The sequence below is a fragment of the Meleagris gallopavo genome, chromosome Z, assembly GCF_905368555.1.
Source record: "Meleagris gallopavo chromosome Z, MGAL_WU_HG_1.1, whole genome shotgun sequence".
In the NCBI taxonomy this organism is placed as follows: Eukaryota; Metazoa; Chordata; class Aves; order Galliformes; family Phasianidae; genus Meleagris; species Meleagris gallopavo.
Window position 1 is genome coordinate 22,635,197 of NC_139435.1, and position 17,022 is coordinate 22,652,218.

General features: G+C 40.7%; 2 protein-coding genes across 2 annotated transcripts in view; one reads left to right on the forward strand and one right to left on the reverse strand.

The window, feature by feature from the left end:
• JMY (junction mediating and regulatory protein, p53 cofactor) overlaps positions 1 to 12,615 on the reverse strand; it is a 63,771-nt gene extending 51,156 nt beyond the window's left edge. Inside the window, exon 1 of the mRNA XM_085213671.1 lies at positions 11,839 to 12,615. Coding sequence (XP_085069797.1) covers positions 11,839 to 12,615 — 777 coding nt within the window. The remainder of the gene's footprint in view (positions 1 to 11,838) is intronic.
• Positions 12,616 to 12,784: 169 nt separating this feature from the next.
• Positions 12,785 to 16,720, forward strand: LOC146542166 (uncharacterized). The gene is given in 4 exon segments (XM_085213543.1): positions 12,785 to 12,902; positions 12,905 to 13,151; positions 14,147 to 14,326; positions 15,515 to 16,720. Coding segments are annotated over 4 exon segments (738 nt in total). The 3' UTR covers positions 15,708 to 16,720.
• The last annotated feature ends 302 nt before the right edge of the window (positions 16,721 to 17,022 follow it).

Consider the following 17,022-nt stretch of genomic DNA (forward strand, 5'->3'; position numbering starts at 1 on the left):
CTCACTACAGCCTTCCTTCAGGTAATTTTAGTTATTCTTCTATTAATTTCAGTTCTCAAAGTCTGTTCATATTACTTGCCAATTCCAGGAATAGTTGTACACATTCTTAGTGTATAATTTGAATATTTGAAATCACAGATAAACATGTACAGTTTTTTTTACAGGCATATGAATTACAATACTGAAAAAAAAAAAAAGTACTTTTAGATTCTCCTTCCTTTCCCCTGAACATTGGTGTTATGCAAAAAAGAATGAATACTCCTGCTATAAACTTGCAGTAGTCTCCAAACAATAAAAAAATAAATAAATAAACCTCCCAGAGCACATAGAATTTGGATACAAAGTTTTAGCAACTAATTTTAAACTTCAACCTCTTACATTAGAACATGTTTTAAATTGTTTCTGTTCTTTATTTTCAAGCTGTCTTTAAACAAAAAGCATTCTTGTTAATGCTCATAACCCACACACGCATCTTGGTGAAAAGCAGGAGCCTCAGCTACACAAAGTTTGTTCTACAGGTAAACAACTCTTCTCTCTTACAGGTGTGCTCCTTTAGTGGTTAGGCTTAAAGATCAGTCATTTCTAGGACATCCTGGAGGTTGGTGACCCTGCCTATGGCAGAGGTAGGAACTTGATGATTCTTGTTTTCCCTTCCAACCCAAGATATTCTATGATTCAACGATTCTATGACATTCAGATGCTTGCATGAGCACATTGCCATCAACATCCTCGGCTTTGTAATACAGAATGTCAAGTTGCATAACTATAGCAGACAAACACATCAGAAACTGACCAAAGCTTGATTCTCCAATACAGATCCAAAATATATTCTACTGTTGAGATATAAATCACCTAAGAAAATACAAAAGTTGGACACAGAGTTGGAATAGCACAAATAAATCACGTAATAGTGCTCAGAACTAGAGATGTAAGAATCAGCATTTCACCTCCTCTGCCTAAGCTCTTAAGACTGAAAGAAGATACAAACTAGTGAGTTATGTACTGAACTGATTTGGAAACCACAAGTTATAACTGCTGCATAAAGCAATCCTCCATCTACTGATGGACAAAAAATCCAGGTGTTTCCCCCCCCCCCCTCCCCCAATCAATCTTTAGAAGTTAGAGGATTCGAGTCCACACCAATGCATAGCAAAGGTTATTGTCTGGATTTTTAAGGAAGGAGGATTCTCTGAGTGGCTGTCTGCAGAAGGACTAATCTAAAGTAATCAAAACATACACACATAAAACACAAACAAACAAGTTTATCAAGATTTGCAGCTACTCTATCAAACAAACACTGAATACACACAAAGCAAAAAACAATAGTAGAAAAAAAGGGAATGTTTTAATTGGGAATTAAAACATGCTTCGTTTAAAAACTAGGATATAAAATGCAGTACTTCCGTAAGATGTTCCATACTAACTTCCAGGGCTATGGAGAGCTGCTCACATCAAATAAGGCACTTCATTTTAAACCCCATTTAAACTGCCTTTTAGCACAGCACCTGAGAATACATTGTAAGCCTAAGACAGCAGACTGCAGACTGACCATCATAGTCTCATTTCATTTGCACTCAGGTTAACAGCTCCTGGGACAGTAAAATCACTAAGTTCATTTACACCACTTACCATTGCTGTGAGGTGCATTTTGCTCTACCTGTAATTCAAGTCAGCAGAAAAGAACTGAATTATTGAAGGAAAACAAAGAGGAATTTTAATGCAGCCAACTGAGCCAAACATTATTTTCATGCATGCAATGTTACTGAACAATGCACTTTCTCTCCTTCCACTCAACACTCTAAATAGAAATCTTAGCAGTACATTCCACATATAACTTGGAACATCACAAGGCTCATTTACAGCTGCCAACTCTGACAACAATGTATGGCACACAAAATCTCTTCCTAAAAGCTGAAGAGGTGCATGTCAACAAGTAAAAACTATGTATCTCCTTCTCTGTGAAGAAGACAAATTACATGCATAACAGCATAGTAAAGTTGCTTTAATTTTAAGACATTGAAGGCGGTACTTGTCGAATCACCTTACCATATCGTACGATGTGGCTGTGCCACTCCTGGATTATGCTGTTGTATCAAGTGAGTACCCATAAAAGCCAGGTATTTGAATTCAATATATTACTTTGAAACAATACAGCTATAAATAAACTCCATAAATCACGCAAACAAAAGCTAATTATATAGGACTGCTAAGCATTTTTCTGCTGTTAGGAACAAACAAATAGGTACTTACACTGCAATGTAATTTGAATAAAATAGATCCAAGGTAAATACCTTACTTCAAAGTTAATATGGTACTCTGGAACTCCTTCACTTTGGAACTGGTTAAAATAACTAAAACATCAAGTCACTAATGAATCACCAATCAGTTGGAACATTACAACTTCGAACAAAAACTTCTACACAACACCTCACCCTGAAGGCTTGGCAAAGAGCTGTCATGTACTTATGAGTTCTAAGGAACTTCTTCTGCAGTGGCCCAATCCCATCCCCTTCCCTCCCTTCCCCCCCCAAAAAAAGGCTCAGAACATATGTGACGCAAAGGGTTCATGCTGTGCCATTATATACATCAACTTTTGGTCCATGAACTCTATTCTTCCGTGCAATGCTAGTTGGCAGAAAAAGATATTAAACAGTGTCAATACTGACAACGCCTAGAACTAGCATTTAATCATCTAATGTACTTCTTAAATGCAAGTTATTACTACACTACTCTAAAGCCCCTTTCTTTGGTACAGCTTGCAATGTCAGGATAGACACACTGAGCCGAAACCACTCTGCTGAGCAGCAAATAGTCTTCCATGTAAACAAATGTGAGAATTTGATGGCAACAAAAAAAATGAAAACAACGTTATCAACATCACACTGAAGTTAACTCCTGGGACTCAGACTTCCAGTGCAGAATTAATACTCATCAGTACAATGCATTGGCCTGGTAGCAGATACGCTCAAATGCTTGATATTAAGGTAATGAGTGGCTTTTTAAAATCTAATAAAAAAAAAATCCTGTTTACCCTTAGACGCAAACAGATACCATTTGCTTTCTGTCTTACACTCCAGACTCCCAAGGTTTCACAGTAATAGGGTCTATCAAAGAGCCTGATAAACTCTTTGCTGACTTGCTCACAGTCACATCTTCCTCCACAACATGTGATACAACAGCATGATAAAACACAGTTGAAATGTTACATACAATTTACCTATTAAACACTTCTAGGACCAGTCTAGTATCTGAAGCAGTTTGGAATTTTTATTTATTTATTTAACTCCACCAGAATCTGTTTATTTTCCTGAATTATATTACTCTAGAGTAACAAGGGCTCAATCAGAAATTCTGAGAACTGATGACTGCAAGCAAACATCACACTACTTCCAAGTCTGAATAACTTTCTTAGAGCAGCGAACTGCACCAACTTGGGCTCTGAAGCCACAAACCCATTTGAAGATACTACAACCTTTGAAAAACTTCTACAACTACAGATCTTCTCCCTCAAAAGCTTCACGTCAGAACTGTTGCACTTTTTTTTCTTCTTGGGAATTTCTTTGAAATTAATATAGCATATGCAGTTCTTGTCAAGCTGTTAAAAACAAGACTCACTAATCTAAATTAGTATCAGAAATGGGGTTTGACTAGGAAATCTGCAGAGGCACCTTTTAACATCATAATCTAGGATTCTACATTATTGAAAAATACTTTACACAATCCTCTCCCTACAGTATCTGAAAGAAAAGCCAGTATGCAAAGCTGCCGTACAAAAAGCAGAGCGCTATTCATTTTAGACAACCTGCATACATTGCCTGCAAGTCATGGCAAACAAATCTGAATTAATTACTTGAACACTTTTCAAAGGAAAAATAATCCAGGTTCTCTACGCCAATATCACTGCCCTTTTTTCCAAAAGAAGGCCATGTAAATAGCTGTTTACAAATGCATTTTGGGTAAGTACTATAATAGTAGTACAAAGCAAATAACCATTTTCAGAATTGAGAGAAAAAAAGAAGAGTAGAAGGGAAGTGTACTGCAACATCTCTTCTTGAACAACTATTTGACCAAAAAAAAAAATAAATAGAAAAACTCAAATTTCTGAGTGTGCAATTGTGTCTGTCCTATACAAAGGAAAAAATCCATATCCATTTGATAATTTTTATTATATGAATACTACAAGCAGAAAAGAATAAACTGAAAGGAAATGCAGAGATAGGGGCTTATGAGTAAAAAGGTTTCTTAACTTAAAATAAACTTCTGCGACGAGTCAGTTGACTCAGAAGCAGATAATCAGCAGGAGTTTCTTTACATCTAATCTCAGTACTGCCACATGACAATTTTCAAAAATCATTGTACCAAGGAGCTGACTTCACACTGAAACACCTTTCTAGCTACAGCTATAAGAGTTAAACAGTAAAATCCAAACTGGAGAAAAGAGTCTCCAATCCGGAATTATCAGGAATCAAGAACATGGATGAAAAGTAGAGGTCAGAAAACAAGGAGACATTAATGGATATGCTGCAAGTTGAAATATAGCTCTATGTGTTAAAATCCTTCAGAGTCTTCGGACAAACTAACAATGGCTTGGTTCATATTTCAGGCCCGAATTCTTCAGAAAATGGAAATTAGGCAAGTTTCAACAGCAAACTAATTAAAGCAGAAATACATTTCCCTTATTAATTTATACAGTCCATGACTGGAAGATACCATGAGATCATCCAATCTCCAACCCAACAAATTTAGATTATTTCCTATATTTGTATAATCCCGTGTCAAGTTATGCATGGGCTTTAACAATTGTTCTTAGATAATTACTCATACATTTGCAGATACCATTAACAGATTTCTAATGAGACTGAACTACTACTTCTTGTAATGGCACAACAATTTTTTTTCCTTATTGTTCCTAAAACATTCTTACGTATTTACTATTAACTAGTATTGTTCTTAAAGCGGGGATTTGGATTTTTGGTGAACTATCCAAGATTCTTATTCTGAATGGCTGCAGAGGCATTAGTACTATGCAAAATGCATAATTCAAATAAATTATTCTAAAGTATACCAGCTTAGGCTTCTTTCCTCAAAAACATCAAGATGAGTATATACAATATGGTTAAATGTACATGTGCCATTAGCCTTATATGCCTCTTCCCTGGAGTACTGTCATGCTGAACAGCAATAGAGCACAATGCTCAATTTTTAATACATCTTTTTAACACATCAATTTTTAAAACATATTACTTACAAGCTATCTATTGCACTGTAAATTAAAAACTTGTGCTTTTTTTTTTTCCAGTAAACACCACTGATCACCTACTGGCAGTATCTTACAGAAAGAAATTAAAGATGACACAATTATTAAGAAGAATCTGCTTTATACTTCTAAGCTTACTATATAACTATCATAGAAACCAAGAAGAGAAAAAACTTACTGGATATCGAAAGCAGCACCTTTAGAAGGCACTGTCCTGTAAAACATTAAACTGAAAGACAAGGAAAGCAATGCTGGCAAAATGGAGAAAAATATGCAAGACAAAGAAATGTAAATATAAAGGGAAAGAAAAAAACCCAATTCCATATCTGAAAGTGTTTTTATTGCATACATTGTGCAAACTTCTTCAAAGTATTTTCACATATGAAAATGCTCTAACAGCCAGAACAACTTCAAAAAAAATTAAAACAGAAGAACTCTCTCCACATCTAGAGAAACAAACAATTCAAGTTTTGAATGTAATATCAAATAAACTTCTCACCAGAATACTTCCCCAACTACAATATTAAAGTGATTCCTCAACTGCAATTCTCACTGCTAAACAGAGCATGCATTGCATTTTATTTCATTTTCCTTTTCCCCCAGGTATTTGAGTAGGGAAGAAAAACATGAGACAGACTAGCAAGCTGCAGTGTTCAGTTACTGAACATTAGGTTTAGAAGGCTCTAAGCTTACTAAGCGTCATCCTGAATAGAACTGGTAGGTTCTACAGAAATTATTATTATTTTTTCCATGTAGTACTTAAATTCCATCAAGGAAAACTTAACTTTACAAGCAGATGTCCTTTTCTTTGTGCACATAGCATGTAAAAAAATAAAAAATAAAAAAAAGCATGTAATTATGAAGTGTAATTATTTTAAAAAGAAATTTTAAAGATTTCAGTGTTTTCAGATACAGTAGTACTATACACCTTCAGCTAGCTCTTGTCAAACTAACAAGATACAAAAAAGCCAACATACAAGTTCATTTACATACGTATGCCATTTAGAATAACAGGAAGGAAAACAAAATTGAAAAAGAGCTACAACTTCAGATACAACACAAGGATCTGACTGAGGCTGAAAAAGAACAGTACAAAAAGACTGGCAAAAACAAAGGCTGTATCCAAAACCCTAATTAGCCTGCAACCACAAGTCATAGGCAATCACAAGCAATTTGCTGCTAACTACAAAAGAGAAGTAAAAGGGAAGAACAGAAGAAAAACAATCACTTAATTGGGAAGATATCAAATGGAAGGAGGAAAAATAAAAGATTCCCAAATAAAAGATAAAGTTATTTTGCTTAGAACTCAGAAGGTTTTAATTCATAGACTGAAGTGAAAACATAGTAGTAAGATGGTCTAATGTATTCTAAATGCTGATTTCCTAGAAGACATTTTAAAGCACATGTTTTAAATGGTACATAACAACAGCTAGGATTTTCCGTAACAGTGTCCGCCATATGGTTAAACTGCTGAGATATTTATTCATCTTCGCTGCTATAGGGAACCAAGCATCTTTTAAAGGATACAGTCCTCTCAACTTTACTTCCATGTCTTTCAGTATATCAATTCCTTACAAAAAGCACTTAACTTGTGTTTTGTGCATGTAAATAAATGTTACATTTCAGAAATTCACTGAAATTCGAAAGTTTAGAAACTTCGAAGTGAAATATCTACCTGGCTTACACTTTCATCATTTGCAGAAAATGCAGAGAGGAACCACTGCACATTTAATTCTGCTTTTGTGAAAATATATACTCACTACCGTAAGTAGTGGGTGTACTTACATAATGAGTCAGTTGTGAACTTTCAGCCACTAAAATGCCAAACATTTGAAATGTTTATTACCTCAAGACTAGTCTGTAACAACCAAATGTGACTGCTAATGACTCCAACTGCTGATTAGGTAAATAGGTGGATGGTGGCCTTCAAGAACACACCGAAGGAAAAAAAAATACTCTTTGGTTGGACAGCAACAGAAGCTGCTAAGAGCCAGAGTGCAATTCTCTGTTCTTAAGAATGTGGGACTGATTTACCTGCTGTACGGAACACGCTCTACAACTGCTGACACACTGCATTTTGTCTAGTAGTAACTTACAGTATATTACTTAAATGGCTTATTTACAAAGTATTTAAAATGAATCAAAACAGTTTTACGGGGAAAAAAAGTGTTACCTCCGTAATACTGAGTACACAAGAACAGAACTCAAACAAAAATAGGCTGCACTTCCAGAATGCTCAGCAATAGTCTGACCCCGCTCTATACATTTCAATAGAGATTAAAAACCCCAAAAAAACTACAGTATATCTCATTTTAATCCCCCATGCATGCCAATTTACTTTAGGCTATGTCCTTTTGTCCCACAAGACATCTTATGCAACTCCAGAATCGAGCTACTGTAGCTAACATCCAAGATTCAGTTTTCCGCATCTCTTTCATAGAGATGTTACACTTGATAGAAACACCACTGCCAGTGTTTATTTTTTGTGCTAGTGCACTAAGTACTTCTCCATACCGCTATGGATTACTTAATTTTGGATAATTTAACACCTCCATGTAGAAATCTTTCTAAATCACACTGTGCTTAGCAGATCATTGAATACAAACAGGTCCCTTTACCTGTGGAAAACTGATTTTTGTGAGAGTGCCTCCCTACAAGCACTCCTACCAACTAGGAAGAAAGTAACAGAAAAGCTTTCTGTAAAAGAGACAAACAAATGAAGAAACAAAAACCACCACACCAACAGTGAACAACAACAACAAAAAATTCTTTTTAAAAAGTTGTTACCATAACAAAATACATAAGAGTTCTGATCTTATTTTTTGCAAACTTTTCTAGTTGCAAGAAAATTAAGTCAACCAACAAAACTGAAGTTCACGCAGTTAGTTTGGTGCTTAACATTCCACTGAACAAGGAGGATGCTGCCACCCCCAAGGCAGTCAGAAGTTAGACACTGAAAACAAGATGCTCTCAGAACTTCTTCTGAACTAAACCATTTACTGACACACTTCTGAGCTTTCATATTGGACCAACTCAAAAGAACCCAGAGAACAGATGTGCAGAATGGTCTTTCAGTCTGCCTACAGTAATAAGAACCCACAAGTTATGCAGAGAAACAGCAAAATGAAAGCAAGTCTACGACTGGTTTTATAACTGACATTCAGTGTCACCTGCCAAATTTCAGATTGCTGCAGCTTTTGTGTTCTAAGGAAAAGAGATTTACAGGTACCATTAACTCAAACATGCCAAAAGTAGGCATGAATTGTAAAGAGAGGCTTCCTTACAACTTGCTAACCAAGAGCAAGAAAAGGATAAGCATACAACAGAATGTTTGTTAGCATGACTATGCCAGCAAGCCGTGTTAATCATAGTTTATACTAACAGCACTTCTTGTTCAGTAAAATTGTGACGACATTCAACCTTTTGCCAACACAGCTATGACAAATATGTAGTAACCATCTTTGATATTACTATGTTTCCAAAGACTTAAAAGCATGCACACTTAGTCTGAAAAGGTCCTCCCACGTTGTAACAGCCAGAAACTGTCAGTAACGAGTAGAGAAAATAACATTTCCTGCCTTCTAGATACAAAATGTTAAGGTCTTGGCCGTATTTCTAAGAAGCTGTAATGCTAAAGAATGATTTGGTGGTATCCACTGTTTTGAAATAGTAACATCTTTTTATCTGGTCATTAACTGGTTCTACATCATGTTTCTACTTGGGAGTTTAGCTCTGTAGCTGAGCACCCGAGGAATTTTTAAACAGGCATAAATCTTAATAAACCAGGCTGCAAATAAGAGTCTAATAGTTGTCCAAAAAAAAAAAAAAAAGTGAGGCAGAGTAACTTTTACTCCCTTAGACTTGAGAATTTATTTTGACATAGTTGCACTTAAGTTATTGGAGAATTAATAGTTTTGTTAGGAAAAATAAAAGATGCGCTATTTCAAAACACTCAGTTATGCAGAAGAAAATAATTCCATGTCATATAACTACTCTGCAACTATTTTTCCTCTCATCTTGTGTCTGTTTCTACTTGTAACATTCTTCTGGCCTACCAAAGGCTTATAATTGTGACAGAGATAAAAATGCCTATTACAAAAAGCAACAACCATTATTTACTTTGAGAATAAACTGGAGCAACAGATGGCCACATAGGGTAAGCAGAAGCAATGAACAGAAGAGGTTCTGCCGTTCGCTTTGTCCTTTCACACCAAAAACCATAACCATAAGAAACTGCAAGCATTTCTGAAGAGTGTAACTGCACATAGAAAATTGCCCTGGAAAAGGAGATACAAGAAGTAATGATAAGCTTCAGAAGCATATCTTACAATGTTAAACCAAATTCTTGGTGTTCTAAACTTGTATTCCTTGAAACATTATGTAAATGAAAGTCCTGTATATGCTTCTTAGTATTTAGTTGCCTGATAGCCTTCACTCCCTTCCCCACCTCCTTAAAAATTCTTTTAAGAAGTAAAATCTGAAAGTAAAATGCTTAAAATTGTTCCTTCAACTAATCCAACATTCTCAATAGGCAGATATCAGGTATAGCTAGAAAAGTAAATCAAACTATGAGATGAAACACTGAATCAGCAGGTTCTACCTAAAATTATGAGAAACCTTTACTTCAGAAATATGAACATCCACCACCTATTGCTTCATTTGTTTAGAATTCGATGGTAGGCAACATCAGCATTTGCTTCAAAGAAAAAACACTGTGGACCAAGTAAACCACTAACAAGCAAGGAAAAGAGAAACTTGAGAGCCAAAAGGGAAAATGCAGGTCATTCTATTGGTTTCTTTTCTTAAACATGAACTACCTTTAATTAAAGAAGGATTGATTTACACAGTGGACAGTGACAGAAGTACCGCTTACTGACACAAGGCACACTAGTAGATCTGTTACCATGAGAAAGGAAGACTGTACTATAGTCAAGTACACAAACATGACCTGCCATTGTGTCTGCACCAGATTATGAACATTAAGCAGAGAACTGTATGTTTATGGATAAAACTTTTAGTGACTGATAACTGATCTATCTTTTGACTGCAGCACTGGTGCTAATAAGATCAAAGTTGAGACTCCTTAAGAAGCAAATAGTTCTTGCAAAGTAAATTTGAAAGGGTGTTTCTCAAAAAACACCATGAACTTTGAGTTAGATAGCCAGTACCCAAATTCTTCATTTAACAGGAACATTTCTCATACTGATCAGCTACTCCCAAAAGCTGCTCAGCAGAAGGCCAACTGAATCTAGGCACATGTTACCAATCATTTACGCAGCCAAAAGCAGTACATTATACAGTTCCACATGCTCTGCATTAAAACTTCTGCAGAACATTGTTAGACTGATGACTAGTAGCATGCAACAATTAACAATGATTAATTCAGCCTTTTAAATAGCAGTGGGAAAAAATAATAATTAAAAAAAACATTCATAAAGATATATTCCAACTTAACAGTTTGGAAATAGGCTTGTATCTGACAATGCTACACTGAAATGCCCTTGTCATGATTTCATCACTGAAAAGACAACATTCTTCTAATACTCTGTAACTTTAATCACTGCAGAAATCATAGAATCCTAACCAGACTCAACACTATGCCATCTACACAGATAGCAAGCATGTATGCTCATACGTCATTAAGGATTAAAAAAAACTAAGATTCACCACCACACATTTCTGAAAGCACAACACTGTAGGATATATGTGGGCTGCTGAATTTGAGTTACAGCCATACAGCAGAACTTTGACGGTGTTTACAAAAACCAAAAATGCCACAGCCTGATACACGCACATTGTCACATGTAGACCTGGTGCATTCTACATAAGACGACAGAAATACAAAAACAAAAATCTCCTCTTCAACAAGGGAAATCTAAGTTCTCACAGACCCTCAAGTATAGCAAGACGTTAAGAAAACATGCTGAATCTGGAAACTATCAGAAGCAACCTCTTTAATTTTTTCTATCTGAGCAGAATAAGGTACGAGGAAGCAAGACAGCACATCCAGCAGCACCTGAGGCCCATCAGACACTGGCAATGTGCACAGCTCTTGCTATGACCAGACTGCTCTTGCTGAAAACCCAACTCTGAGAACCTACCAAGGCTGCGCAATCGCTGTAGCTATGCCAGTTCTACAAGACATCATCTCACTTGAAATACCAGATTCAGCATCCAAGGCCAAGTTTTTTGGCCTCCAGTGACTAAACCGTATTATCAAAATAAACACCACATGTTGCTGCTCCTATTAAACAGGCTCCAAACCCATCTTAGCGCAAAGCAACGCAACAGCAGAAGTCTAGCAGCAAGGCCTTGCCAAACCCCCAAAATCTCTGCTCTCAAATGTCTGCATTTGATTGCCGAGAGTAGAGCAACGAATCACACCGAGCTGAGACTGAAATCTGCATCTTTTAAATACTGGCCGTGGAGACCCTGGAAAGGTGAAGCCTCCTGCTCCTACTCATTTCTGGCTGGGTCAATTCTGCCGAGGCAGACTGGCCCAAGCGCACAGAACTACTAGTGGAAGTATCACAGAGGAAGGGAAAGGTAGCACCGAGGTGCAGACCGTGTTGGAGCCTCACCTCCTGGATCCGCCGGCGGGCCCGCTGCAGCACCTCCTCGTAGCCCTTCTGCCGCAGCTCGCTCAGGCTCTCATAGTACTCCTCGGGGTCGTCGGTCTCGGTGAAGAGCACCTGCGAGAGGATCTTCCAGCCGCAGGTGTCCAGGCTGTGCACCAGGTAGACCTGCAGCCGGTAGCACAGCGCGTCCATCTCCTGCTCCGAGAGCTCCGGCGCCCCGAACAGCACAGTCCACATGCCCGAGGGCTCCTCGGGGAAGGCGGGCAGGTAGGGCTCCAGCTCCGAGTTCACCGAGCACAGCTGCTGGTGCACGGCGCGCAGGTCTTGGAAGGAAAACAGCCCGGCCCAGCTGCACTCCTCCCCTGCGGGCTCCGCGTCGGGAGCGTTCGCCTCGGCCGCCTCCTCCCTGCCTAGCTCCAGCACTTCCATCTCCTCGGTGGGCGCTTCCGCGCCCCGCGCCGCCCTGCGCGCCGGGCCGCCCCTGGAGGCGCGCAGCGGGCTGCCGGGCAGCGCCTCGGCCCGTTCGGCGCGGGGCGGCACGGCGGACTCGACGCCCCTGCGCGCCGCGGGGCTGGAGGCCTTGGGGGCGGCGCGGGCCTCGCGGGAGCCGCTGCGCTGGCGCTGCGCCGTGCGGTTGTGGCAGGTGATGGCGAACTTGCCCTCGATCTCATTCCAGGCCACGATGAAGACAAACTTGTGCTTCTCCCGCTCCTGGAAGGCATGAGGCCTCACGGCCACCCAGTCGGCCTCCAGCGTCTCCTCTAGAGCGAAGGCGGACATGGCGCTGCGCGGCCGCCTCCCCCCGCTCTGCTCTGTCCTGTCAGCCGCCCCCGCTCGCCGGCCGGCCGGCAGCCCGCAGCCCTCGCCGCTCACCGCCCACCGCCAGCCATCTTAGCGCCGGGGGGAAAAGAGAGGGGAAGACAGCGACTGGCGCTGCGCGTTGGGGGCGATGCGCCGCGTCCCGGCGCGGAAGGAGAAGAAAGAGGGAACGCCGGCGGGCGCCCGACCGAGCTCGCACCACCCACCGCCGCCGCGGCGGACAATGCCTGATGCCCCAGCGCAGGTACTGCCGCACGTCACGCGGGGCGGGATCTGTTTACAAGCAGCGCTGGCGCTGCGGCAACTCAACGCCGCGCCCGCCGAGCTCCGCCCCCCGCCCCGCCAGGCGCCGTCCCCATTGGCTGCCACCGCCCTAGCACCGCCCGCCGAGCTCCGCCGGCCGCGTCCCGTCCTCGCGCTTCGCAGGGCGGGCGGGGAGAGGGCGATGCCCGCCCCTTCCCTCGGAGATACAATGCGGCCGTTCAGGCGCGCGGGGCGTGATGGGAGGGGCACGTGCCGCGCCGCCGCCGTTGGGGCGAGGGGGCGGAGCGCTGGGGCGCGTTCGCCGGTCGTAGTGTTGCGTGTCGTGGTCCGGCTGTGAAGGGGTGCGGAGTGCGAGGAGATGAGCACGGCTGTCTTGGTCAGTTCCGTGCCTTCGGAGCCGAAGTTGAGTGGCTGCTCCGAGTGCTGCGCTCCGTGCCTGTGTTGGCCCGTGCCGGCGGAGGCCCCCGAGCGTATCGCAGAGCACGTAGGTTCGCTGCACGGAGCTGTCGGCAGCCTCGCGGAAGCGTGCTTGAAAGGAGTGGCTATCCAGACGTGATCCGAGGGAGAGCTTTCTCTAGGATCTTGTTGCCCTTCGGGATATTCTGTTTCACTTTGTGCATAAGTGAAAAAAAACAAGTCCAAAATACTTGCATCGGAAATAGGATAGCCAGTGTGTATTGACCCACCCGTGAGGCTGTTGCTCCTCTGCAATTAAGGGGAAGCTGGGGGATAAAGTGTTTTCAATTGAGTTTGTCGAGAAGCAGAGTGAGTCACGATCTCCCTTTTCCTAAAGTTAGCATGCTGACTCGCGTCCTGTCCTTGGGGGCTGGAATGCCTGAGGAGCCACTGACAATCCAGCCGTTCTCTGGTCATTAACTGAGCGACCTCATGTTCGGGAGAGTCACATACTGAATACCAAAAGTAACAGCTGTCAGAAAAAAAGAAGGAAATGACAGTTCAGCAGGCAGAGGAAAGGTCAGAAGTGGGTTCTGCTAATGGTGATGGTTGCGCTGTACATCTCAGACAATGGTATTCTTTCCTAGCGCTGTGAATTTCAGCGCAGATCAAAACGTCTGTGAAATTACCTGGAAGATTTGATTATACGCAGCATGTAAGTGACCAAGCAAGCAAATGACTGTACATTGACGGAGGAACTGTGTTCTGTGATTGTTAAGTATTCAGAAACAAATTTGCTTTGGATGATAGTAAATAGCAGTCCAATTTTGTAATTAAAAATGCACGAAAGAAAAATTAAAATAACAAAGATGTGGTTCTGTCTGTGTGTATATATATATGCACATAAACACAAGCCTAAGAAAATTAAACATGGATTCAAGATTTCTTATCAGGCGAAGGATCAGAGTCCTAGTATTTCAAGTATGTTATTGTGGAGGCCAAGGTCTTTGAAGTAGTGTTAGCCTGGCTTTTCTCAGATAACAGAAGGACAAGCCAGTAGAATTTAAAGCAGATATTAGGTAAGTGCAGTATTTGAGAGCTGGCTGAAAATTAGTCTAAAACTTAATAAGTTTCTGATAGTCCTGTTCTAATGCAGCACAAAAGTTGTGCGGTCAGGTTTCAAGAGCTATTGTATGTTGCCAAAGTCGTACTCTTAGTGAAAAAAAAATAATTGCAAGGAAGTGGCAACTTTTCAAAATCACATTATTAAGGAGCACTCAGTAACCTTTATAGCAATTTCTTTATTGTTGGCACCCATAACTAGTCACTCAAAATTACAAAGGGCAGGCTTTCCTGATTTTGTTGATTTGTTTTTAAGAGTGACTAAAGGAGATATGTCAATGAACTCTACTGAATAAGACAGCAAAAAATTAAAATGGCTTTCTTAAAGACTAGGAACAACCCTTCTGACCAAGGACTGTGGTAGAGTCTGCTGGTAGCCCTGGGCTGCCTTAAGAAGAATGTTGCCAGCAGGTTGAGGAAGATGAGGCCATACCTGGACTGCTGTGTGCAATGCTGGTCCCCTAGTGTGAGGGAGTCCTCGGTATGCTGCAGTGTGTTCAACAGCAGGCCATGAAAATGATGAAGGGCCTGGTGCTCCTCTTCAGTGAGGAGAGACTGAGAGCTGCGCACCCTACAGCCTGGAGAAGAGGAGGCTTAGCAGGGTCTCATCAATGTCTATAAATACTTGAAGGGAAAGTGCGAAGAGGATGGAGCCAGGCTCTTTTCAGTTGTGCCCAGTTCCAGGACAGGAGGCAATGGACACAGACTGGAACGCAGCAAGTTTCTGCTGAACATCAAGATGCACTTCTGTACTGCATGGACAGCTGAACACTGATACAGGTTGCTCCAGGAGACTGTAGCATCTCCATCTTTGGAGATGTTCAAAAGCCACATGGACATGGTCCTGCTTGAGCAGGGAGAGTGTACCAGATGACCTCTGGAGGTCCATTCCAGCCTCAACCATTCTGTGATTCTGTACTCTTCATCACGAAGAAGTTAGTTAGGTAGCACCCAGTGAGCCTGGCCCAATCAGCCTGACTTGTAGTTTATTTCCACAGTTTAGAAAAGTGAAAAGTTTGTGGTAACTGAAACAACTACTGGAGAGTGTCTCTGTCTCCTAAGAGAATCTGACTACCTGAAGAGAAATGAGCTACCACACTTCAGTGTGTGTGGATTTTATCACTAAACTGGAAACATGTATGAGAAACCTCGTTAACCTTATGAGTGGGAATATTGGAAGTAGCTGTTTCTCAGTCAATAAGCTAGATTATTATGTTTCAGAGAGACAAAGGTTTCTGAGAGCCACAAGCATTCTATTGCTAGTGAGCTGAAATGTAAGCTTGGAATTTAATTGATGTCATGTTATTTTTTCAAAGAATTGGGTCAAGTGCCAGAACTTTTATACAGGGAATACTTTGAGTCATTGCAGGCTCTAGGCAGTAATTTTTAATATGATTTTGGACCAGTGAGGCAGTGATAAATAAACTTCCATGAGTTTCTCTGTGCTTCCTTCTGCCTTGCAGTTTCATTTACCTGAGCCAGTTCTCAGACCAGCCAATTTTCAGACATGATCTCAGTTCAGATTGGTGTTGGGGAAAACAAGGAAACTACAGAATAAAAATTCAGCAGTGAAGGAGATAGACTGAAAGCTTCTCAGCTCCATTGACTGTAGACTGTGTAGGAAGATCCATATACAATAAAAGGGCTGGTAACAGGATGAAACCCTATGGAATTGCATGTATGTACTTGTGCATGCGTCACGTTGTAATTTCCTGTCATAAAAGGCTGAATCCTCTGTGAATTGAATAACCTCTGGTCTCATCCAACACTGTCCAAATTGTCATCTGCATATTGATGTTATGAACAAGAACAGAAATACTCCCATCAGTATTTAACAAACATTCCATCTAATGTGTGATTCCTGTAGATTGGTCAGGCTGAAACACCATCCTGATTTTGATTTATGTTCCTACACAAGACTGATATGATCTCAGTTGTACCATTCTTCACAGTAGCTGAGATGGAAAGTGGAAGGTACTCCTTAATGTGATTCAAAGTACTGTAGCAGTGTGTGTATCTTTAGATGTCCTGAAATTGCTGTTTAGTATTATGTTAATACAACTATTGCAGATAAGCATTTGTAATAGGTTTCTGTTGAAAGCATGATTCAAATTTTAATGTGGGCAAGCCAAATAGAAATGTCTGTTGTTAGTGGAAGTCTTTCTCTGGCAAAAGTCTAGACTATCTCTATGTGAAGCAAGATTAGAAGCTGACTACATGAAAGCACTATTGAATATGTGATGGCTTAGTAGCACTCATACAATAAACAACACACTTTCTATAATAGTTTTATCTGCTCTTGAAATTCTGAAAATGACTACCCTCGGCAACTTTGAAACAAGAAGAATTTTGGGGTAGTTTTCAAGTAATAATGAATTGCGCTGTGCAGAGGAGAAAGTATAGCTGCAGTGTATGTAATAGTCCATCCATCCTATAGAGGAAGACTGAATATTTTTTATATTTATGCTGGCTCCAAACTGAAAAATTTTCTGCAACCAAATATTATTGCAGTTGTAGAACATGTGGAGTTATTACTGCATGGTAAACTTTACAGATGTGTGATTAAGTTGAACTGCTGAGAAAACC